Here is a 12,505-nt window from a genome sequence, read left to right on the forward strand (position 1 = left end):
AGAAGGGGAAGTTAGTATGACCTGGAGAGGACAGGAGCCCCACAAGGACCAAATATATATGGGCCCAGGGGCCTTTTCTGAGACTGTTTCTCCAACCAAAGGCCATGAATGGTTATAACCTAGAACCTCTGTCCAGATATAGCCCATCGCAGCTCAGTATCTAAGTGGGTTCCCTAGTTAGGGGAACAGGGACTGTCTCAGACATGAACTCAATGGCTGGCTCATTGAACCCCCCACCCCTGAGGGAGGAGCAGCCTTGTTGGTCCACAGGAGAGGACATTATAGCCATCCCTGAAAATTTTTGATTTTTAACAAAAGTCTGTCATGACTGCATCTCGATATTTGTAGTTTGAGAGCTCTAAGTTGGACCTTGAATTTTTTTTTTAATTTTTAATTTTTTGTATTTTATGTGCATTGGTGTTTTGCCTGCATGTATGTCTGTGGGTGTCAGATCTTGGAGTTACAGACAGTTGTGAGCTGCCATATGGGTGCTGGGAATTGAACCTGCATCCTCTGGAAGAGCAGCCAGTATTTCCAACGGCTGAACCATCTCTCTAGTCTGGCCCTACAAGTTTTATGTTGACTTTTCCCCCAGTGATGGCTTACTCACTCTGAGGATATTTTTGGCTGTAGATTTAACCTGGATACTCTCACAACACAATACCCAGGCTACTGACTTTCTTATTTGATAACTACTTTGCATAGGTTCCTACAAGCCAACCCACCTGCCATGTTTTATAAACCAGGCCTTTCCAGTGAGAACTGAAATGCATCAGACAGGCAGAGGCATTAAGATGGAGTCACAGATCCAGGTCTTCATATTTCTGCTCTTCTGGATGTCTGGTGAGACAGAAAAGACTATTGGAATATCATCAATATAATTAATTTGTAGAAAACTACAGCTATTTTCTATAGGAATCCAGTAGTATGCAGGCAATGCAATTTGAAAAGGAATTTTAAAACACAACGTTTGTATTAGGATTTATTTTGTGTATATGTATATACTCATTGTCTCTTTCTGATTCCAGGTGCTGAAGGGGACATTGTGATGACCCAGTCTCCTGAAACGATGTCCACATCTGTAGGAGACAGGATCTCAATAAGCTGCAAGTCCAGTCAGAGTGTATATAATAGTGTAACCTGGTATCAACAGAAATCAGGGCAGCCTCCTAAACTGCTAATCTATGGTGCATCCAAACGGCAAACTGGGGTCCCTGATCGCTTCACAGGCAGTAGATCTGGGACAGATTATACTTTTACCATCAGCAGTGTGCAGGATGACGACTTGGCATTTTATTATTGTCAGCAGCATTATAGTACTCCTCCCACAGTGCTTCAGCCTCTAACAAAAACCTCATTGAGAGTTTCAACAGCTGCCTGCACCACAGATTGATTTCCAGAGTGGTTGTACAAGTTTACATTCCCACCAGTAGTGGAGGAGGGTTCCCCTTTCTCCACAACCTCTCCATTATGTGTTGTCACTTGAGTTTTTGATCTTGGCCATTCTCATGGGTGTAAGGTGAAATCTCAGGGTTGTTTTGACTTGCATTTCCCTAATGGCTAGTGAGGTTGAGCATTTCTTCTGCTTCTCTGCAGAAGAAGTGCTTCTCTGCCATTCAGTATTCCTCTACAGAGAATTCTCTGTTTAGCTCTGTTCCCCATTTTTTAAGTGGATTACTTGGTTTGCTGCTTTTCAGCTTCTTTAGTTCTTTATATATACTGGATATGAGTCCTCTGTCAGATAAAGGATTGGTGAAGATTCTTTCCCACTCTGTAGGCGGTCGCTTTGTTTTGATGATGGTGTCCTTTGCTTTACAGAACCTTTTCAGTTTCATGAGGTCCCATTTATTGATTGTTGCTCTTAGAGCCTGTGCTGTTGGTGTTCTGTTCAGGAAGTTTTCTTCTGTACCAATGAGTTCTAGGGTATTTCCCACTTGTTTTTCATGCCGATTTAATGTGTCTGGTTTTATGTTGAGGTCTTTGATCCACTTGGATTTCAGTTTTGTGCAGAGTGATAAGTATGGATCTATTTTCATTTTTCTACATGTACACATCCAGTTGGACCAGCACCATTTGTTGAAGATGCTATCTTTTTGCCATTGAATGGTTTTGGCGTCTTTGTCAAAGATCAGGTGTCCATAAGTATGTGGGTTTATTTCTGGGTCCTCTGTTCGAATCCATTGATCCACCATTCTGTTTCTGTGCCAGTACCATGCAGTTTTTAAAACTGTTGCTCTATAGTACAACTTAAGATCAGGGATGGAGATCCCTCCAGAAGATCTTTTATTGTAGAGGATTGTTTTAGCAATTCTGGGTTTCCTGTTATTCCATATGAAGTTGAGAATTTTTCTTTCCAGGTCTGTAAAGAATTGTGTTGGTAATTTGCTGGGCATTGCATTGAATCTGTAGATTGCTTTTGGTAAGATGGCCATTTTTACTATGTTAATCTTGCCAAGCCATGAGCATGGGAGATCTTTCCATCTTCTCATATCTTCTTCTAATTCTTTCTTCAGAGATTTGAAATTTTTTTCATACAATTCTTTGACTTCCTTGGTTAGGGTTACTCCGAGGTACCTTATGTCATTTGTGGCTATTGTGAAGGGTGTTGTTTCACTAATTTCTTTCTCAGCCCTTTTGTCTTTTGTATACAGGAGGGCTACTGATTTTTTTGAGTTAATTTTGTATCCGGCCACTTTGCTGAAGGTGTTTATCAGCTGTAGGAGTTCCCTGGTAGAGTTTTTGGGGTCACTCACGTATACTATCATATCATCTGCAAATAGTGATAATTTGACTTCTTCCTTTCCAATTTGTATCCCCTTGATCTCCTTCAACTGTCTTATTGCTCTAGCAAGGACTTCCAGCACTATGTTGAAGAGATATGGAGAGAGTGGGCAGCCTTGTCTTGTCCCTGATTTCAGTGGGATTGCTTTAAGTTTCTCTCCGTTCAGTTTGATGTTGGCTATAGGCTTGCTGTATATCACCTTTACTATTTTTAGATATGTGCCTTGTATCCCTGATCTCTCCAATACTTTGAACATGAATGGATGTTGGATTTTGTCAAATGCTTTTTCAGCATCTAGGGAGATTATCATGTGGTTTTTTTCTTTCAGTTTGTTAATATGGTTGATCACATTGATGGATTTCCGTATATTGAACCACCCCTGCATACCTGGGATGAAGCCTACTTGGTCATAGTGGATAATATTTTTGATGTGTTCTTGGATTCGGTTTGCAAGTATTTTATTAAGTATTTTTGCATCAATGTTCACAAGGGAGATTGGCCAGAAATTCTCTTTCTTTGTTGAGTGTTTGTGAGGTTTAGGTACCAAGGTGACTGTGGCTTCATAGAATGAATTTGGTAATATTCCTTCTGTTTCTATCTTGTGGAATAGTTTGAAGAGAATTGGTGTTAGCTCTTCTTTGAAGGTCTGATAGAATTCTGCGCTGAAGCCATCAGGTCCTGGGCTTTTTTGGGATGGGAGACTTTTGATGACCGCTTCTATTTCTTTGGGGGATATAGGACTATTTAATTGATTTACCTGGTCCTGATTCAGCTTTGGTAAGTCAAATCGATCAATAAAATTGTCCTTTTCATTTAGATTTTCAAGTTTTGTGGCATATAGACTGTTGAAGTAAGTGCTAATGATTGTTTGGATTTCCTCAGTGTCTGTAGTTATGTCCTGCTTTTCATTTCTGATTTTGTTGATTTGGGTGGTGTCTCTCTGCCTTTTAGTTAGCTTGGCTAAGGTTTGTCAATATTGTTGATTTTCTCAAAGAACCAGCTCTTGGTTTCATTGATTCTTTGAATTGTTTTATTTGTTTCTAATTGATTGATTTCAGCCCTGAGTTTGATTATTTCCAGCCATCTACTCCTTCTTGGTGTGTCTGCTTCTTCTTTTTCTAGGGTTTTTAAGTGAGCCATTAGGGTGCTTGAATGAGCTCTCTCGAATTTCTTCTTGAAGGCACTTAGTGCTATGAACTTTCCTCTTAGCACTGCTTTCATTGTGTCCCACAAGTTTGGGTATGTTGTGTCTTCATTTTCATTGATTTCTAGAAAGACTTTAATTTCTTTCTTTATTTCTTCCCTGACCCAGCTGTCATTTAGTAACAAGTTGTTCAGTTTCCATGTGTGTGTAGGCTTTTTGTTATTTCTGTTATTGTTGACATCCAGCTTTATTCCTTGGTGATCAGACAAGATACATGGGATTATTTCAATCTTCTTGTATCTGTTGAGGCTTGCTTTGTGACCCACTATATGGTCTATTTTGGAGAAGGTTCCATGAGGTGCTGAGAAGAAGGTAAATTCTTTTGTGTTTGGGTGTAAAGTTCTGTAAATGTCTGTTAGGTCCATTTGATTCATGACCTCTGTCAGAGACATTGTTTCTTTGTTTAATTTCTGTTTTGTTGACCTGTCCTTTGTTGAGAGTGGGGTGTTGAAGTCTCCCACTATTAATGTGTGTGTATCTATATGTGCTTTAAATTTTATCAATGTTTCTTTCACAAATGTGGGTGCCCTTGTATTTGGGGCATAGATGTTCAGGATTGTGATGTCTTCCTGGTGGAATTTTCCCTTGATGAGTATGAAGTGTCATTCCCCATCTCTTTTGATTAATTTTGGTTGAAAGTCTATTTTATCAGATATTAGAATGGCTACTCCTGCTTGCTTCTTGTGTCCATTTGATTGGAAAGTCGTCTTCCAACCCTTTACCCTCAGGTAATGTCTATCTTTGTGTCTTAGGTGTGTTTCTTGTATGCAACAGATTGCTGGGTTTAGTTTACGTATCCATTCTGTTAATCTGTGTCTTTTTATTGGAGAGTTGAGTCCATTGATGTTGAGAGAGATTAATGACCAGAGGCTGTTAGATCCCTTGATTTTGATGTTGGTCATCAGGTTGTGTGCTTGGTTGCTTTTTGTTTTACTGAAGTGAGATTATTTATTTCCTGTGTTTTCTTGAATGTAGCTAGTTTTCCTGGGTTGTATTTTCCCTTCTAGTGTCTTCTGTAATGCTGGATTTGTTTGTAGGTATTGTTGAAATTTGTTTTTGTCATTGAATATCTTGTTTTCTCCATCTATGAGGACTGAGAGTTTTGTGGGGTATAGTAGCCTGGGTTGACATCTGTGTTCTCTTAGGGTCTGCATGATATCTGTCCAGGCCCTTCTGGCTTTCATAGTCTCTGTTGAAAAGTCAGGTGTGATTCTAATGGGTTTGCCATTATATGTTACTTGGCCTTTTTCCCTTGCAGCTTTTAGTATTTTTTCTTTGTTCTGTATACTTACTGTTTTGATTATTATGTGGCAGGAGGATTTTCTTTCCTGGTCAAATTTGTTGGGTGTTCTGTAGGCCTCATGTATTCTAATTGGCCTCTCCTTTAGCTTGGGGAAATTTTCTTCAATGATTTTGTTGAAAATATTTTCTGGGCCTTGGAGAAGGGAGTCTTCTTTTTCCTCTATTCCATTATTCTTAGGTTTTGTCTTTTCATATTGTCTTGCATTTCTTGGATGGTCTGTGTCAGGAATTTTTCGGATTTAACATTTTCTTTGACAGATACATGGATTTCTTCCATTGTATCTTCTACACCTGAGATTCTTTCTTCCATCTCTTGTAGTCTGTTGGTTATGCTTACTTCTGTAGTTCCTGTTTTCTTCCCTAGATTCTTCCTTTCCATTATTTCTTCCATTTGTTTTTTTCTTTAATTTTTCCAATTCTATCTTCAGGTCTTGAGTTGTTTTGTTTACTTCCTTCACCTGTCTGATTGTACTTTCCTGTTTTTCTTTTAGTTCCTTCAACTCTGTTTCTATCATTTCATTCAGTGTTTTAAGCATTTCCTTTCTAAAGGCCATAAACTGTTTGGCTGCAGCTTCCTCTATTTCTTTATGGATGGCAATATTCTGTTTGAGTTTATCTTCCTCTATGTCTTTACGAATCTTATTTGTTTCCTCTGTTATCATCTTCATGAGCATACTTGTTAGGTCATCTTCTTGGATTTCAGTTATGGTGGGGTGTCCAGGGCTACTTGCCCCTGGGTAACTGGGTTCTGGAGATGCCATATTGCTATGTCTTTTGTTGCTTGAGCTTTTACGCTGGACTCTACCCATTGTGTTATCTCAAGTGTTTGGGGTTATTTTCTGGTGGTTCCTGGGGATCCTGTGGTGGAGAGAATCCCCTTTGCAGAAAGCTGGTTTTTCCTGAAGGATGTCTTCTCAGCTTTTTGGGTATAGTCCCTGGATGGCTGGTGTTTTTTCAGGAGTTGCTCACCTCAGGGATATAGACCTGAGTGGTAACTGTGGTCTTTGTTAGTCGAGAGGGTTCTCCTCTCACCCAGGGAAGTCCTGAGGGCAGCTGCCCTGTTTCTGGGTTTCTTGTTGCAAATTTAATGATCAGCTGCTGTGACCCAGTTGGATATCAGGAGCGCCTCAACTGTTTGTGCTTGTGTCTGGAGCACAGCTGAGTGCTGGCGCCTCGGCCCCACTAGACTGCTAGACTTTTTCTAGGGAAGGAGTGGGTGATTTAGATCAGTACAGTTTCCTTCCTTCCCCGTGGATTCTTTGGAGACAGGGACTCCTAGTGTCTTTTTTTGCCCTGGTGCACACTGCTCAGTGTCTGCCAGCTGGCTGGCCTCAGAAATTGCCTGTGCCTGGAGCACAGCTGTGTGATGGCGGCTCAGTCTCTGCCAGCTGTCTGGTGCGCAGAAACTGCCTGTGTCTGCCTTTGCGGCTTTTGGGAGCCTGAGTGGCTCCCTAAGCTGGGTAATTTTCCGGGGACCTTTTCAGGTTGGGGGTGAGCTGAGTGCTCTGAAATCAGACCCACCGTTTCTATCTCTGGTGGCGAATCAGGCGCGCAGGCAGGCAGGGCTCTGTGCTGGAACCTGGGTATCTGGCTCTGGCTCCGGGCTGGCTCCTGGGGTGCCCGTGGAACCCGCCCGTGTCTTTTCCAGGGGATGTCTGGGTGACCTAAGGCTGGTCCCAAGCGTTTCCTGTACCTTGGGGTTATCTCTCGACTGAAAATTCCAGTCTCTGATAGTGTGGTGCCCACGGTTCAGTCTGGGACCATGACCAGAGACACTGGCCTGTGGCTCTGGGCTGGGGCTGGGGCTGGCGGCCGGCAGCCAAGCGTCTGGCGGAACCGGCATCTCTTCCGCGGTTTAGCTGGTTGAGTTAAAGGCTGATTGAATCCCCCACCGTGGTGTATCCTCTCACCTGGGAAACAGAACGACTGTGTTTTATGGCCGAGAGTTCTGATTGCTGGTCACTGTGCTGATCCTGCTGCTGCTGCTCAGAATGAGAGTCCTCCCGGCTCCGCCATCTTGCCCCTCCGCCTATTAATTAATTTTTATGTTCATGGGTGTTCTGCCTGTATGTATGTCTTGTGAACTTGTTATTTTATTTAAATTTTTATATTAATTACATTTTGTTCACTTTGCATTCTAGCTGTAGTCCCTCCCTCATTCCTTCCCAATCCCACCCTCCTCCCCCATCTTCTCTCTTGCCCCTCTCCAAGTCCAGTGATAAGGGAGGTCCTCCTCCCCTTCCATCTGACCCTAGCCTATCAGGTCTCATAAGGACTGGCTCATTGTCTTTCTCTGTGGCCTGATAAGGCTGTTCCCTCATCAGGGGGAAGTGATCAAAGAGCCAGCCACTGAGTTCATGTCAGAGACAGTACCTTTTCCCTTTAAGAGGGAACTCATATAGAGACTGAACTGCCTTCTGTGCAGGATTCCATCTTATCTCCATGCATGGTCCTTAAGTTGGAGTATCAGTCTCAGAAAAGCCTCCAGGCTCTTGGTTCTATTGCTCTCTTTGTGGAGCACCTGTCCCCTCCAGATCTTTATATCTTCATTTTTTATTCATAGGATTCCCTGCACTCTGGCCACTGTGTAGCAACAAGCCTCAGCATGCCCTTTGATACCCTGTTGGGTAATGTCTCTCAGTGGCTCTCTGTGGTAGGGACCTGTCCTATTCCCTCTTCAGGTGTCTGTCTCATTTACCTTTCTGAGTGAGTATTGATCATCTTACCCATGGTCCTCCTTTTTGCCTATCTTCTTCAGGGGTACAGATTTTAATATGTTTATCCTATATTATATATCTAATATCGACTTATAAGTGAGTATATACCATGTGTGTCTTTCTGTTTCTGGGATACCCGTTTCAGGTTGATCTTTTTTAGTTCCCACCAATTGCCTGCAAATTTTATGATTTCCTAGTTTTTAATTCCTGAGTAGTATTCTATTGTGTAAAAGTACCACAATTTCTGTATCCATTCCTCTGTTGAGGGACCTCTGGTTTGTTTCCAGGTTTTGGATATTATGAATAAAGCTGCTTTAAGCATGGTTGAGCAAATGTCCTTGTTGTATACTTGAGCATATTTTGGATACATGCCTAGGAGTTGTATAGCTGGATCTTGAGGTATCAGTATTCCTACGTATCTGAGAAAGTGCCAAAATGATTTCCAAAGCAGTTGTACAAGGTTACATTCCCACCAGCTGTTGAGGATTGTTCCCCTTTTTCCACATCTTCTCCAGCATGTATTGTTGCTTGAGTATTTGATCTTAGCCATTCTGATGGGTGTGAGGTGAAATCTCAGGGTTGTTTTGATTTGCATTTCCCTGATGACTAAGGATTTTGAGCATTTCTTTAAGTGTTTCTCTGCCATTCTATATTCCTCTATTGAGAATTCTCTGTTTAGCTCTGTATCCCATTTTTTAATTGGATTGCTTGATTTCTTGCTTTTTAACTTCTTTAGTTCTTTATATATTTTGGACATTAGCTCTCTGTCATATATAAGGTTGGTGAAGCTCAATTCCAAATATGTAGGCTGTTGTTTTGTTCTGAGGACAGTGTCCTTTGCTTTATAGTAACTTTTCAGTTTCATGAGGTCCCATTATTGATTGCTGATCTTAGAGCTGGTAGTATCGATGTTCTGTTTAAGAAGTTGTCTCCTGTGCCAATAATGTCAAAGGTACTTCCCCAATTTTTCTTCTAAGACATTTAGTGTGTCTGGTTTTATATAGAGGTCTTAAATCCACTTGGACTTTAGTTTTGTGCAGGGTGATAACTATGGACCTATTTGCATTTTTCTACTAGTAGATATCCAGTTAGACCAGCACCCATTTGTTGAAGATGCCTTCTATTTTTCATTGTATTTTTTTAGCATCTTTGTCAAAATCAGGTATCCATAAGTGTGTGGGTGTATTTATGTGTTTTCTATTCTTTTACATTGATCTACCAGCCAGTTTCTATGCCAGTACTATGCAGATTTTATTACTGTTGCTCTATAATACAGCTTGAGATAAGGGATGGAGATCCTTCCAGATGATCTTTTATGGTAGAAGATTGTTTTAGCAATTCTGGTTTCTTGTTATTCAAGATGTAGTTGAGAATTTTTCTTTCAAGTTCTTTATGGAATTGTTTGGTAACGTGATGGGAGTTGCAATGAATCTATAGATTTCTTTTTGGCAAGGGTTCCACTTTTACTATTTTTATCCTGCCAAGCCATGAGCATGAAAGATCTTTCCATCCTCTGATATCTTCTTCTTTTTCTTTCTTCTGAGACTGCAAGTTTTTTCTCATAAAGTCCTTGACTTGCTTATTTAGAGTTATACCAAGGTATTTTATGTCCTTTGTTGCTATTATGAAGGGTGTTGTTTCCCTAATTTATTTCTTGGCACATTTGTCTTGGGTATACAGGAGGGCTACTGATTTGTTCATCTATCTATCTATCTATCTATCTATCTATCTATCTATCTATCTATCTATCTATCTATCTATCTATTTTAGTTAATTTTGTATCCAGCCACTCACTTTCCTCACTATTTTTAATAGCTGTAGGAGTTCCCTGGTAGAAGTTTCCCACTATTAATGTTCGGTATCTATGTGTTGTTTAATTTTTTTAAATGTTTCTTTTACAAATGTGAGTGCCCTTGTATTTGGGGCATAGATGTTCAGAATTGTGATGTCTTCTTGGTGGAAATTTTCTTTGATGAGTAAGAACTGTCCTTCCCCATCTCTTTTGATTAATTTTGGTTGAAAATCTATTTTATTAGGTATGAGAATGGCTACTTCTGCTTGCTTCTTGGGTCCATTTGCTTGTAAAACCATCTTCCAGCCCTTTACTCTCAGGTAATGTCTATCTTTGTGACTTAGGTGTGTTTCTTGTATGTAACAAAATTGTGGGTCTTGTTTACCCATCCATTCTGTTATTCCAAGGTTTTTTTTTTTGTTTGTTTGTTTGTTTTTTTGAGATTTGAGTCCATTGATGTTGAGAGAGATTAATGATCAATGTTTGTTAGATCCTTTGATCTTGATTTTGGTTGCGGTAGTATGTTTGTGTGCTTGGCTTCTTTTAATTTTGCTGTGCTGAGGTTAGTAATTTCATGTGTTTTCCCAAATATAGTTAGTTTTCCTGGGTGGTATTTTTCCTTCTAGTATCTTCTGTAATGCTGGTTTTGTGGATACGTGTTGAAATTTGTTTTTGTAGTTAAATATCTTGTTTTCTCTATTTATGATGACTGAGAGTTTTGCTGGGTGTAGTAGCCCACGCTGACATCTGTGTTCTCTTAGGGTCTGCATGATATCTGTCCAGAATCTTCTGGCTTTCATAGTTTCTGTTGAGAAGTCAGGTGTGATTCTGATGTGTTTGCCATTATACCTTACTTCAGTTTTTTTCCCCCTTACAGCTTTTAGTATTTTTTCTTTGTTTTGTGTACTTAATGTTTTTATAATTATGTGGCTGGAGGATTTTCTTTTCTGTTCTAATTTATCAGGTATTCTGTAGGCCTCTTGTATGTTTATAGGCATCTCCTTTCAGTTCAGGAAATTTTCTTTTATGATTTTGCTGAAAAGATTTTCTGGGCTCTGGAGAAAAAAATTCATTTTCCTCTATTCCTATTATTCTTAGGTTTTGTCTTTTCGTGTTGTCTTTGATGGTTTGTGTCTGAAATTTTTTAGATTCCATATTTTCTTTGATGGCTACATCAATTTCTTCCATTGTATCTTTTACACCTGAGGTTATTTCTTCCATCTCTTGTAGTCTGTTGGTAATGCTTACCTTTGTAGTTCCTATTTTCTTCCCTAAGTCCTTCAAGTCCATGATTTCCTCCCTTTGTGTTTTCTTTAATATTTCCAATTCTAACTTCAGATCTTGAACCATTTTGTTAATTTCCTTCTCCTGTCTGACTGTATTTTCCTGTTTTTCCTTTAAATCCTTCATCTGTTTATTTGAACATTCCGCTGTTTTCTTTTATTTCTTTCAGTGACTTAATTATTTCCTCTCTGAAGGCCACCAAATGTTTGGCTACATCATCCCTTATTTATTTATTCGTTTTACTTTATTTATTTATTTTATCATTTATTTATTTATTTTGTATATTCTGCCTTGCATATAAGCTTGCTAACCAGAAGTGGGCACCAAATCCCATGTGGTTGTTGGGACTGAAAATCAGGACCTTTGGAAGAGCCATATCTCCACCTCCATGTATTTCTTTACAGATGTCCATACTCTATTTGATTTTATCTTTCTCTAATTCTTTATGGATTTTGTTTCCTCCATTATGCATCTGTTCATAAGCATAGATGTAAAGTCCTATTTTTTTTTCCAGTTATGGTAGGTTTTCCAGTGATGTTTGCCCTTGAATAACTGGGTTCTGTAGATGCCATATTGCATTGGCTTTTGTTGGTTGTGCTTTTATGCTGGCCTCTATCCATCTGGCTTTCTCAGGTATTGACTGTTAGTTTATGGTACCTCCTGCAATCCTGGGGTGGGGAGAATCTCCTTGGCAGGAAGATGGTTGCTCCTAAAGGAGGTCTCCTCAGCTTTTTGTGTATAGTTACACAATGGCTGGTGATTCTCAGGAATTGCCACAGCTCACCTCAGCCATATGGACCTGTGTGGTAACTGTGATCCTTGGTAGTCAGGTGGGCTCTCCTCTCACAAAGAGAAGTCCTAGAGACAGCTGCCCTGCCCCTGGGTTACTTGCTCTGAATTTATTGGGCTGCTCCTGCTGCTCTTACACTGTGTTTGCTGGGCACAGGCCTCTTAAAGAAGCAGGGAACCCTGTGGTTTGGTCAGTTTATCTATGGGGACAGGTTGTGCCTTGGTGCAGTGTCTCTGGCTGAACTCGTGGATCCCAGGCCTCTGTAGTTCTGAGGTTGGAACACTGTACCCCAGTACCCAATTGGTAATTAGTGTGAGGTGAGTGCAGTATGCCTCCATGCAGCAGGAGGCCAGAGTCTGGAGCCTGCAGGAGCCCAGAAACTTTTCCAGAGCTGGCTGTCCTGAGGCCAGACCTGATGTTTCCTTCACCATAGGGTTTCCTCCCAACAGAGAGACCCAGTCTGTGGTGTTTTGTGTCCATAGTTCAGTCTGGGATGGTGAGTCAAGCACCCAGGCTCAGGTAAGTGGCTCCATGCTGGCAGCTGAGTGCCTCTAACCTGTAGGAAACTAGGAACATTTCTAGAGAACTTTTTGGGAAAAATGGGGATTAGGCTGAGTGGCTTAAGGTTGGACCT

The 12,505-nt window shown here is 40.6% G+C and overlaps 1 gene segment (V, D, J or C); it reads left to right on the top strand.

Moving 5' to 3' along the window:
- The first annotated feature begins 767 nt into the window (after positions 1–767).
- On the top strand, positions 768–1,393 carry LOC132651437 (immunoglobulin kappa variable 4-1-like). The segment is given in 2 exon segments: positions 768–843; positions 1,029–1,393. Coding segments are annotated over 2 exon segments (441 nt in total).
- The last annotated feature ends 11,112 nt before the right edge of the window (positions 1,394–12,505 follow it).

Source organism: Meriones unguiculatus, assembly GCF_030254825.1.
Source record: "Meriones unguiculatus strain TT.TT164.6M chromosome 16 unlocalized genomic scaffold, Bangor_MerUng_6.1 Chr16_unordered_Scaffold_43, whole genome shotgun sequence".
Classification (NCBI taxonomy): domain Eukaryota; kingdom Metazoa; phylum Chordata; class Mammalia; order Rodentia; family Muridae; genus Meriones; species Meriones unguiculatus.